The sequence below is a fragment of the Anomaloglossus baeobatrachus genome, chromosome 7 (genome assembly GCF_048569485.1).
Source record: "Anomaloglossus baeobatrachus isolate aAnoBae1 chromosome 7, aAnoBae1.hap1, whole genome shotgun sequence".
Lineage (NCBI taxonomy): Eukaryota > Metazoa > Chordata > Amphibia > Anura > Aromobatidae > Anomaloglossus > Anomaloglossus baeobatrachus.
This window is the reverse complement of record NC_134359.1, coordinates 61515807-61528605: the sequence shown is the minus strand read 5'-3', so window position 1 is coordinate 61528605 and position 12799 is coordinate 61515807. Positions and strand designations below refer to the sequence as shown.

The 12799-nt window shown below is 45.9% G+C and overlaps 1 protein-coding gene across 2 annotated transcripts in view; it reads left to right on the top strand.

Annotated features, from left to right (window-relative positions):
* Window positions 1-12799, top strand: part of OLA1 (Obg like ATPase 1) — a 273951-nt gene that overhangs the window by 126117 nt on the left and 135035 nt on the right. For both annotated transcript variants that reach the window (XM_075318875.1, XM_075318874.1), the window contains one exon: window positions 9092-9267. In XM_075318875.1, the coding sequence (XP_075174990.1) occupies window positions 9092-9267 (176 nt within the window). The remainder of the gene's footprint in view (window positions 1-9091; window positions 9268-12799) is intronic.

Genomic DNA, 12799 nt, shown 5'->3' with positions numbered 1-12799 from the left:
ATAGCAGGATCGCTAGCGAGATCGCTGCTGAGTCACAGGTTTTGTGACGTACCAGTGACCTCATCAGCGATCTCGCTGTGTGTTACACTAAGCAATGACCTGTCCCCTGCTGTGAAATCGCTGATCGTTACACACTGTTCTGGTTCATTTTTTGCTCGTCGGGCTACCGCAGGGCAGCACGCATCGGTGTGTTTGACACCTTACCCAACGACCTCGTTCGCAACTCACGTAGGCGTGCATCTTTGTTGTTTTCCGCGGCCCTCTCTGTTCCGATTGGTGATCGCTACTGCGTTCGGATTGGCCGCTTCCATCCTCTGTTCTGGCTTGTAGATCGCAGTACATTTCAGAGGGCTGAATTCACTTGTCCCGGACCGTGTGTAGCAGCAGATCGTAATACAGTCCATTCTGCATCAAGACTGGAGGATAGACAAGGATGGAGAAGGATGGAAGCGCTATTATGTTGCCTTCTCTGAAGGCAAGGCCGCCCAGTCACAACACAGTTACGACCACCAATCGGAGCAGAGAGGGCGCGGAAAAGGCAATGTAGATGCACGCCTACGTTACTAATCAAGATTTGAATCGTGTCTATGTGATAGGGTCCTAGCAACCGCCGTATCGTTGCTGCATCGTTGGGAAGATATGACTGTTTGACAGCTCACTTGCGACCCTGTAGCGACATACCAGCGATCCTGACCAGGTCGTATCGTGGTCGGAATCGCTGGTACGTCGTTTAGTGAGACGGTACCCTAATTAGAGATGAGCGAACCTGAGGTTCACTGTCCGTACCGAACAAAGACTTTACCCCCCCAAAAAACCCAGAGTTGGGGTTTGGAGATCGGGTGCTTTAAGTGTGTAAACCACTTGTGCGAGCATTGCTGTACTCTGGTACGCTCGGTGCTCAGCCCAGTGTGAGCCGCTTGCAGTGTTTGATCATCTTGCACTGGAGGTAACAACAGCGTGATCAGATGTAGTGTGCACCAAAAAAACAACCCTACCCACCCTCCCATAGGTCACATATACTGTGAACTCTTCTAATTTAGGGCATCTCCTGCATTGTAAGGCCCTGTGCGCACGCTGCGGATTTTACCGCGGAATTGCCGTAGAATTTGCTGAAGGAATGCTGCAGAAAATGTTTATCACATTTCTGCAGTCCTTCTCCAGCAAAACCTATGGGGATAAAAAAAAAATGCTGTGCGCACACTGCGTTTTTTTTCCCCTACGGGTTTTGCTGCGGGATTTCCGCTGCAGAATGAATGTTCATGTCACTTAATTTCTGCAGGTCCCTGCGGTTTGGAGGGCTGGCAGATCAATCACCAGCTGACTCTGAGTAGGAAAGGCGCAAAGGGGTAGGAGTAAGCGCTTGATACTCACCGATCACCGGGCGGCTGTCACACTGCTCCCGCGGCAGCTGTTTCATCTTCCCGAGCCACTGCTCATTAGGCTCATAACATATTCACGCCTTCCCTGCTCTTCGGTGGCTGTGATTGGTTGCAGGCAGACACGCCCCCACGCTGAGTGACAGCTTTCTCTTTGCAACCAATCACAGACGCCGGTGGGTGAGTCTATAGCGTTCAGTAATATAAATAAATAATTAAAAAAAAAAAAACTCGTGCGGTCCCCCCAATTTTGATAACCAGCCAGGATAAAGCCTCACACCTGGGGGCTGGTATTCTCAGGATGCGGAGCCCCACGTTATGGGGAGCCCCCCAGCCTAAAAATATCAGGCAGCAGCCGCCCGGAATTGCCACATCCATTAGATGCGACAGTCCCGGGACTTTTCCCGGCTCTTCCCGTTGCCCTAATGCGGTGGCAATCTAGGTAATAAGGAGTTGATGGCATTAACCCATAGCTGCCACTAAGTCGTAGTTTACTGTAGTGATGGCAGGCATCTATGAGACACCCGCTCATCACTAAACTGTAGTGAAAGTAAATAAACACAAACACCCCAAAAATCCTTTATTTGAAATAAAAGACAAAAAACTCCCTCATGCACCACTTTATTAACCCAACCAATAACAAACCTCCAGGTCTGACGTAATCCACACGAGATCCCACAATGCTTCCAGCTCTGCTACACCTGACACAGCGACCGCCATAGACCATGACTGCTCACTGTTTAGGGTCAGGCCTCAAGTGAAGTGAGCCGCGCAAAATTAGCGGTGACTCCACTCATGTGCTTTGCGGTGACAGGTGGAGGACTCCAGCTGTCACTGCACATTAGCTGACTGAAGTCACCACTGATCTGCCTCTAGACGCTGGTCTCCTGCTTCCAGGCCGGCTCATGCATATACAGTTATGCACTGCATAGCCGACCCGCAAGTAGCAGAGCGCCGGAGACAACCGCACGGGACACAGCATCACGGAAGACTTCAGCACCACGGACAGCAGGAGCGGGGACAGGTGAGCATCTCCCTGTGCTATCAAAATAACGCAGGGACATACCGCAGCAAAACCAAGCAAACCACGGTAAAACTGCATGCGGATTTCGGGTGCGGTTTGCTGCGTTTTTTTTACCACATGTGCGGTAATCTTTCAGAGGGTCCGGAATTTTCTTAAGAAAATTCCATTTTCTAGTGCGCACAGTGCCCAAAAGGGGAAATTTGTAATGAAAATATGCAACATACAGTATATTAACAGGCTGCTGATGTCAGATGCACAGCATCTGCGGGAACGTACCTGAAAAAAGCCCCCAAAAAGATACCACACATGCACAGCAATGTATAAACCACTTGCTGTGCACATGTTCTGTCTTTTTGAACTTTTTAATTTCTGTAGGTATCTAAAGCTGCCAAGTGGTGACAAGTAGGGATTTATAGTTCTTGGAAGCCGCTCACTATTAATACCGTATATACTCAAGTATCATCTACGTTTTTCAGCCCATTTTTTTAAGCTGAAAATGCCCCCCTCGGCTTATACTCGAGTCAGGGTCCCACAAAAAAAATTATTCTCATATTCTCACCTGTTCTCCGTTCCCGCAATGACCTCAGTTGCTTCTTGTAGACCCCAAGGCATATAGACCCCTCCATGATAGCGTCTGATGCACGGGACTGCAGTATGCCGTCATGGCTTTACTGCAGTTGAATGGTTTACAGCGGTGCAGCAAAGCATTCAACTGCTGTAAAGCGCTGACAGCAGTGGTGACCTTGTGCGCACCGCTGTCGCTGTTAAGCATTCACCTGCTGTAAAGCCACAATGGCATCTTGCATCGGCGGCTCCATGCACGGGACGTGATCATCAAGGGTTGCCTCTTGCAGACCGCAGGCACATAGACCCCTGTCCTGTCCTGTACACGGGGCACCAGCTGCTGCTGTCAGACACTTTACTGCAGTTCTGTGATTTACTGCACCGCTGCCACCATAAAGCATTCAACTGCAGTAAAGCCATGACGGCAGCCCCGTGCATTGGAAGCGATCACGGAGTGGTCTACTAAAAGCAACTCAGGTCACCGCGGGAATGGAGGACAGATGAGAATAATTTTTATTTCATAATAGAGATCAAGAAGGGGACCGATAGGAGGACATTACTGTAGGTCACATGACTAGAGGGCCCAAGGAAGGGGCACAAGGATGGGCACATTACAATAAGGGGAGGGGACACAAGGACGGGGCACATTACTACAAGGGGGGACAAGGATGGACATATTACTACATGGGGGGACAAGGATGGGCATATTACTACAAGGGGGGACAAGGATGGACATATTACTACATGGGGGGACAAGGATGGGCATATTACTACAAGGGGGGACAAGGATGGACATATTACTACATGGGTGGACAAGGATGGGCATATTACTACAAGGGGGGACAAGGATGGGCACATTACTACAAGGGGGGGACAAGGATGGGCACATTACTACAAGGGGGACAAGGATAGGCGCATTACTACAAGGGGGACAAGGATGGGCGCATTACTACAAGGGGGACAAGGATGGACACATTACTACAAAGGGGGACAAGAATGGGCACATTACTACAGGGGGGGGCAAGGATGGGCACATTACTACAAAGGGGGACAAGTATGGGCACATTACTACAGGGGGGACAAGGGTGGGCACATTACTACAGGGGGGGACAAGGATGGGCACATTACTTCAAGAATGGGCACAGTACATTTTATTGGTATCTATTTTCATTTTTTAAACTACCCAGTAGCTGCTGCATTTCCCTTCCTAGGCTTATACTGGAGTCAATACGGCTTCCCATTTTTTTTTGCGATAGAATTAGGAGCCTCGGCTTATACTCGGTCGGCATATACTCGAGTATGTATGGTACATACAAGTTATAAACCAAAATAAAAAACGTCTTTAGCCACCCCAAAAGATGTCAATAAAAACATAAAAAGAAAAACACTTTAGGAAAACCCTGCCGGTGTTTTCCTGATCCATCTCCTGCAGGGGACGCTCAGTATGTACTCTGACGTCTAAACATTCCATACCCTTAAAGTGTTCTTTTTTTTCTTTCTTCTTCTTTTTGTATTGAAGCGGTTTCCGATATTCCCTTACTCACTAATGGCTCCAGGTACAGCTTCAGAGGTGGTAAAGGACATGTCTCTGAATGCACTTTATGAGCAGTCACACCAAAGTGCTAGTCACCTATTGATAATTAAGTTTACAGTTAGCAAGTAATCAAGAACTGAGCAAAATGTAATAATTACGATGATAATAAAGAGCTTTTATATAGCGCATAAAATTTTTATGCAGAGCAATACATGGAATTGTGCCGGCACAGATTCCTTGCCCAACTGAGTTTACAATCTAATCTTTATGCCCTGTCCAGGGATAAAAGGGATACAAGTGACTTGTTCAAGGTCACAGGAATACAGCATTGGCCTTTGAAGAAGTTTTACCTTTCTTTTAGTCAAACAAGGTCCGTGGCGCCTCTGTTAGGAGTCTCAACACAGAAAATGGCCAGATATCCCTCCGGGAAGGACCTAGCCAAGGAGTGGCTCTTTTTAGGAGACCATCATAACCACCATATTAAGTGGCTCTTTTAGTCAATATCCAGCTCTTTGACGAGCTTAAAGATATGACAAGGGAAATGCCAAGGCCAGGTATCCATCCACATCAAGAAGGCCTGCGGAGACACCATCACATGTTTCTCAACGCTGGCAGGAAACTAGCCAGGTCTTTCACCGGGAAGGAACAACCACGGGAAGGGCAGTCTCCAGTCAAGGAGACCACCTATGCCAAACATGGTATCCATCCACAGACAGCCGTTTCGGGGTATTTGCCCCTCATCAGTGTGGAGTAGGAATCTGGCTAGTGGGACATTGCCTAGTAAAAGACTATGTGAGCAAGGATGGTTGACCTTAGGGAGATCAACATCCACCACTGCGGAGACACCATCACGTGTTTCTCAACGCAGTGATTCTAGAGCAATGCCCCCTGGGAAATATTCAAATCAAGAAGGCCTGCGGAGACACCATCACATGTTTCTCAACGCTGGCAGGAAACTAGCCAGGTCTTTCACCGGGAAGGAACAACCACGGGAAGGGCAGTCTCCAGTCAAGGAGACCACCTATGCCAAACATGGTATCCATCCACAGACAGCCGTTTCGGGGTATTTGCCCCTCATCAGTGTGGAGTAGGAATCTGGCTAGTGGGACATTGCCTAGTAAAAGACTATGTGAGCAAGGATGGTTGACCTTAGGGAGATCAACATCCACCACTGCGGAGACACCATCACGTGTTTCTCAACGCAGTGATTCTAGAGCAATGCCCCCTGGGAAATATTCAAATCAAGAAGGCCTGCGGAGACACCATCACATGTTTCTCAACGCTGGCAGGAAACTAGCCAGGTCTTTCACCGGGAAGGAACAACCACGGGAAGGGCAGTCTCCAGTCAAGGAGACCACCTATGCCAAACATGGTATCCATCCACAGACAGCCGTTTCGGGGTATTTGCCCCTCATCAGTGTGGAGTAGGAATCTGGCTAGTGGGACATTGCCTAGTAAAAGACTATGTGAGCAAGGATGGTTGACCTTAGGGAGATCAACATCCACCACTGCGGAGACACCATCACGTGTTTCTCAACGCAGTGATTCTAGAGCAATGCCCCCTGGGAAATATTCAAATCAAGAAGGCCTGCGGAGACACCATCACATGTTTCTCAACGGTGAAAGACCTGGCTAGTTTCCTGCCAGCGTTGAGAAACATGTGATGGTGTCTCCGCAGGCCTTCTTGATTTGAATATTTCCCAGGGGGCATTGCTCTAGAATCACTGCGTTGAGAAACACGTGATGGTGTCTCCGCAGTGGTGGATGTTGATCTCCCTAAGGTCAACCATCCTTGCTCACATAGTCTTTTACTAGGCAATGTCCCACTAGCCAGATTCCTACTCCACACTGATGAGGGGCAAATACCCCGAAACGGCTGTCTGTGGATGGATACCATGTTTGGCATAGGTGGTCTCCTTGACTGGAGACTGCCCTTCCCGTGGTTGTTCCTTCCCGGTGAAAGACCTGGCTAGTTTCCTGCCAGCGTTGAGAAACATGTGATGGTGTCTCCGCAGGCCTTCTTGATTTGAATATTTCCCAGGGGGCATTGCTCTAGAATCACTGCGTTGAGAAACACGTGATGGTGTCTCCGCAGTGGTGGATGTTGATCTCCCTAAGGTCAACCATCCTTGCTCACAAGGTATCCATCCACAGACAGCTGTTTCGGGGTATTGCCCCTCATCCTCAAAAGAGCCACTCCTTGGCTAGGTCCTTCCTGGAGGGATATCTGGCCATTTTCTGTGTTGAGACTCCTAACAAAGGCTCCACGGACCTTTTTGATTTGCATACTTCCCAGGGGGCAATGCACCTAGGATTTCACTGTGTTGAGCGCCCTCGCTGGCTGCCGGCAGTGTTTTCTCTGGCTGGTCTCCCCAAGATCAGTGATTGTTTTACCTTTCTTTTAGTGTTGGTGCTCTTCCCCTCCCGGTGCCACTGCTTAATATTAACTCCTCTTTGCTTTTCTGGAATTCAGTCTAAGCTTTGATTTCCATTGGCCCATGACTCGATTTACTTTGCTATGTGTTGATTTTTTTTTCTTCTACCGGTATTTCTTCTGCTCTGGAGTCACCCACAAACCTAGCTTACCCAAAAAAATTACATGTCCGTCAAATTAATCCAAGAGATGGCGTGAGGATGTGGATGAGGGGACGGGGTGTGGGTAGACATTGGCATTGCCTAGGTGCCCTAAACACATTATGAAATAAGTGCCAGTTGAGTAGATAATTCGGAATATTGACAAACAACCTTGAAAACACGAAAGATGACTGGATTTAGGATGAGGTTAGTTTTGTTATGCAAATGTTTTATATGCATCCCATTCACATTCTGCCCCTGTACAGTGGAGGACAGGAAAAACTAAGGTAGAAAACAAGCGCAATGGGGGCTTAACTGGTTAGGGTAGGGATGAGATTAATATCGCCTCACCTGGAAAAGGTGTGTGTGACAAATCTACTCATGCGTAACAGGCTGCTGCAGATCCGCGAGTGATCAGGAAAAAAATGAGCGGCTCTTCTGCGCTGCCTCAGTGGACAAAAAGGACTCCGAATGGACCCAGTTCAAAATTGGTTTATTAGTGTATGTGTTTCAAGGTAATATAGCTCCTTCCTCAGGACAAAGCCAATACTATGGTTTTGTCCTGAGGAAGGGGCTAGGTTGGCCTTAGACGTGTAGACTAATAAACCATTTTGATTTATTTATTTTTATTAAGCAGTGGAAAGGGACGTTTAAAAAAAATAAACAAACAAGACGACATACTTATTATTATTGATTTTATAAAACCACAGTTACTCTTTAACACCATGATCCAGCCGCGGACTGGCAGCAGGGTCAGGTGACCGGTGAACGCGATGTCATCTCTTCCTGTTGGGCAGAGACTGTCAGAGCGGCAGCACTGGAGCAAATGGCAAATTCCTGGGGTAAGTATTGCTTCCCTTCCTAATGCTTAGAGGTTGTCCACTACAAAGCATAGTGGCCACAGCGGTGTAACGCTGAAGCAGAAGGCTTTTTCTAAATAACCTCTGTTATCCATTCTGCCTGTGAGCAATGCTATCGCAGTCCACTCATCCCCATTACGTGATTCCCGGCTGCAGTGACCTCTGATGTCCGGTGATGTCACGTCAACTTCTGGAATTGAAAGTTGATTCAATATCACCAAGGCGGGACCCAGTCTCCGCGAGTGACTGGGCTGTGGATGGAGTTTCACCGCACGTCACAGCCCATCATTGTGCATGCTCTCTCCTTCACCGCAGAGAGCCACAAGCATAGCTGGGCTGTGATGTGTGGTGACACTGCCCACAGTCCAGTCACTCACGAAGACTGGATCCCACCTCCGTGATCTCTGGTCAACTTCCAATTCCGGAAGTTGACCTGACATCACCGGACATCAGAGATCACTGCAGCCGCGGGGGTCATGTGATGGGGATGAGCAGACAGAGAGAGAGCCACTGACAGGCAGAATTGACAAAAGAAGGTATTTAGATAAAGCCTTTTGTTTCAGCTTTACATTGATGTAGCCACTATGCTTTGTAGTGGACAACCTCTTTAATTCTTAAACCTGGAAAATCCCTTCAAGTGCAGTGACAAAGCACTGGTATATCTCATACCTTATCCTTTTGATCACCTAAAGCCCAAAGTGAAAGTTAAATTCTTTGTCTCCTGCCAAAATTCATGAATTGTTGCACTTGAAACGATTGTTTTTTGTGCTTCATGCGTAGAGCTTGCTGAAAATGCTGCTAAATTTTGCCATGAAAATCCGTGAGGAACCGATCTTGAGAAACGAAAACAATTGAGGCAGATCATAATATTAGTGAATAGCTGATAAAGGTTCAGTGCATAATGCATTTATTCAATCTTTCTAAAATTACCTTATTGATTTGTTTTGTGAAATCCTACGTAAAAGAAACTCATTGTGACGCTTGAGGAATGCAAATGTGCCATGTGGATAAATACGTTAAAGCGGAGATGGATCGGAGAGTTTTTCTCTTGACTGTAAAATTCCAACCTATTTATTTGAAAAAATGTTTGTGATAACTTTGTACAATTCTCTGCATATTTGGAATTGTGTTTTTAAAATTTGACTTTTCTGATCCATAGGCGCCTTTGATGATGATGACATCGTACATGTCGAAGGAAGCGTCAACCCAGTGCGTGACATTGAGATTATCCATGAGGAGCTCCGCCTAAAGGATGAAGAAGCCATCGCAGCTGCCATAGATAAGCTGGAAAAAGTAGCCGTGCGAGGAGGAGACAAAAAGTTAAAACCAGAATATGTAAGTAATAGCAACTGCAAGCGTAAGGCCACACTGCGTGGTCCCGTGAGAGCTTCCATCCGAACCTCCCCTCAAAACGGGTTTCGTATGCATGTGCCGATGGGGCCATTAACTATAATGGTGGAGACGGAGTCACACTGTGCCCTGTCTTGCACCATTTTCGGGCGTATATGCTTTCTGCTGGCAGGCACCCAGACGAAGTCAACTATGTCTGAGTTTCTGCCTGCAGAAAGCGTATACTTTTAAAAATGGTGCAAGACAGAGCACATGGTGCCTCTGTCTTCACTATTATAGTTAATGGCCCAATCGGCGCATGCGTCCGAAACTTGTTTTGCAGGGGGGTTCAGATGGCAGTTTCGACAAGACCAGTGAATGTAGTTTAGAACTCAATGTGAAAGCAGCCTAAGGGGTTTATTAGGACGTTTGTGTGCATTTTTTCATTAAAATTACTCTTCAAATTACACACACACACACACACACACACACACACACACACACACACACACACACACACACACACACACACACACACACACACACACACACACACACACAGATTCAGACATTCTTGGGAGTCAAACCGGGTTCATAAACGACTGCTGTTTTATTTTTTGACCACTATACTATGGTAGCCTGCTGTTTTTAGTAAGTATGAATTCTAATGCATGTGTGTAAACAAAGTCACTTAAAATAAATAAATTAATAGAAAAATATATGTGCGTGTGTGTGTGTGTGTATGTATGTATATATATATATATATATATATAATATACATATATATAATATATATATACAGTGGAACCTTGCTTGACGAGTAACTCAGTTAACGAGAATTTCGCTTAACAAGCAAAGCTTGCTGTAAATTTGTAACCTAGTTTACGAGAAAGCCTTTCTGTACGAGCAAAATCCTCACCGCACACACTTCCGGTTCCGTACATCCACCACCTCTGACCCGCTCTTGCAGTTCACACAAACACACACAAGCACGCACAAACAAACACGCACACACGTACAGTATTATGTATTGCTCACCTTACCTTCCGTTACATCGCCGGCCTCATGGTTCTTGTAGTGCGCCAGTACATTGCGACGAGGGACGAATCCTCACAGCGAACTACAAGACCCAGGAGGCCGGCGAAGGAACTGGAGGTAAGGTGAACATAATATGTGTACCTTCCATTCCATCACCGGCCTCTTGGGTCCTGTAGTTCGCCGGTATAGGCTGTGTATCAGTAACCATCGGTGACGAGGCAGTAACTTCCGTTGTCAGACGCTACTCAAAGGCAGTGCACTGACCAAACAGAGGCAAGCGGCTCCTGCCTTTGACGTCAGCACTCTGGGTGCGGAAGTTCCTCCCTCGTCATGATGGTTACCCGATACACAGCCTGTGCTAGCGAACAGCAAGTCCCAGCAGGCCGGCGATGGAACGGAAGGTAAGGTTAGCATATAATATGTGCGTGTGAGTTTGTGTGTTTTGTGTGTGTGTGGAATGGCAGAATAGGGGACCAGGATGGGACACTCAACAAGTTGTGGAACGAATTGTCTGCATTGCAATGATCTCTTATGGGAAATCTTGCTTTGCTGAACGAGTAACTTGGTTAACAAGCACACTCCCAGAACGGATTGTTCTCATTAACCAAGGTTCCACTATATATATATATATATATATATATATATATATATATATATATATATATATATATAATATATATGTGTGTGTGTGTGTGTGTGTGTGTGTGTGTGTATATATATATGTATGTATATATATATATATATATATATATATATATATATATATATATATATATATATATATATATATATATATATATATATAAAAATGTATTAAAGAATCATAGAAAATACTCGTAGCCTTTTTCTCACTATGGAAAGTTAGATTTCTACCTATTTATGTCCTCACAGTGTGTTTATATATCTACCTATATGTGTGTGTGTACATATATATTTATATGTGTGTATATATATGTATATATATACAGTGCCTACAAGTAGTATTCAACCCCCTGCAGATTTAGCAGGTTTGATAAGATGCAAATAAGTTAGAGCCTGCAAACTTCAAACAAGAGCAGCATTTATTAACAGATGCATAAATCTTACAAACCAACAAGTTATGTTGCTCAGTTAAATTTTAATAAATTTTCAACATAAAAGTGTGGGTCAATTATTATTCAACCCCTAGGTTTAATATTTTGTGGAATAACCCTTGTTTGCAATTACAGCTAATAATCGTCTTTTATAAGACCTGATCAGGCCGGCACAGGTCTCTGGAGTTATCTTGGCCCACTCCTCCATGCAGATCTTCTCCAAGTTATCTAGGTTCTTTGGGTGTCTCATGTGGACTTTAATCTTGTGCTCCTTCCACAAGTTTTCAATTGGGTTAAGTTCAGGAGACTGACTAGGCCCCTGCAACACCTTGATTTTTTCCGTCTTGAACCAGGCCTTGGTTTTCTTGGCTGTGTGCTTTGGGTCATTGTCTTGTTGGAAGATGAAATGACGACCCATCTTAAGATCCTTGATGGAGGAGCGGAGGTTCTTGGCCAAAATCTCCAGGTAGGCCGTGCTATCCATCTTCCCATGGATGCGGACCAGATGGCCAGGCCCCTTGGCTGAGAAACATCCCCACAGCATGATGCTGCCACCACCATGCTTGACTGTAGGGATGGTATTCTTGGGGTCGTATGCAGTGTCATCCAGTCTCCAAACGTCACGTGTGTGGTTGGCACCAAAGATCTCGATCTTGGTCTCATCAGACCAGAGAACCTTGAACCAGTCTGTCTCAGAGTCCTCCAAGTGATCATGAGCAAACTGTAGACGAGCCTTGACATGACGCTTTGAAAGTAAAGGTACCTTACGGGCTCGTCTGGAACGGAGACCATTGCGGTGGAGTACGTTACTTATGGTATTGACTGAAACCAATGTCCCCACTGCCATGAAATCTTCCCGGAGCTCCTTCCTTGTTGTCCTTGGGTTAGCCTTGACTCTTCGGACAAGCCTGGCCTCGGCACGGGTGGAAACTTTCAAAGGCTGTCCAGGCCGTGGAAGGCTAACAGTAGTTCCATAAGCCTTCCACTTCCGGATGATGTTCCCAACAGTGGAGACAGGTAGGACTAACTATTTGGAAAGGGTTTTGTACCCCTTGCCAGCCTTGTGACCCTCCACGATCTTGTCTCTGATGGCCTTGGAATGCTCCTTTGTCTTTCCCATGTTGACCAAGTATGAGTGCTGTTGACAAGTTTGGGGAGGGTCTTAATTAGTCAGAAAAGGCTGGAAAAAGAGATAATTAATCCAAACATGTGAAGCTCATTGTTCTTTGTGCCTGAAATACTTCTTAATACTTTAGGGGAACCAAACAGAATTCTGGTGGTTTGAGGGGTTGAATAATAAATGACCCTCTGAATAAACTTTTCACAATTTAAAAAATAAAATAAAAAAATAAAAGAAATAACATTCTTTTTTGCTGCAGTGCATTTCACACTTCCAGGCTGATCTACAGTCCAAATGTCACAATGCC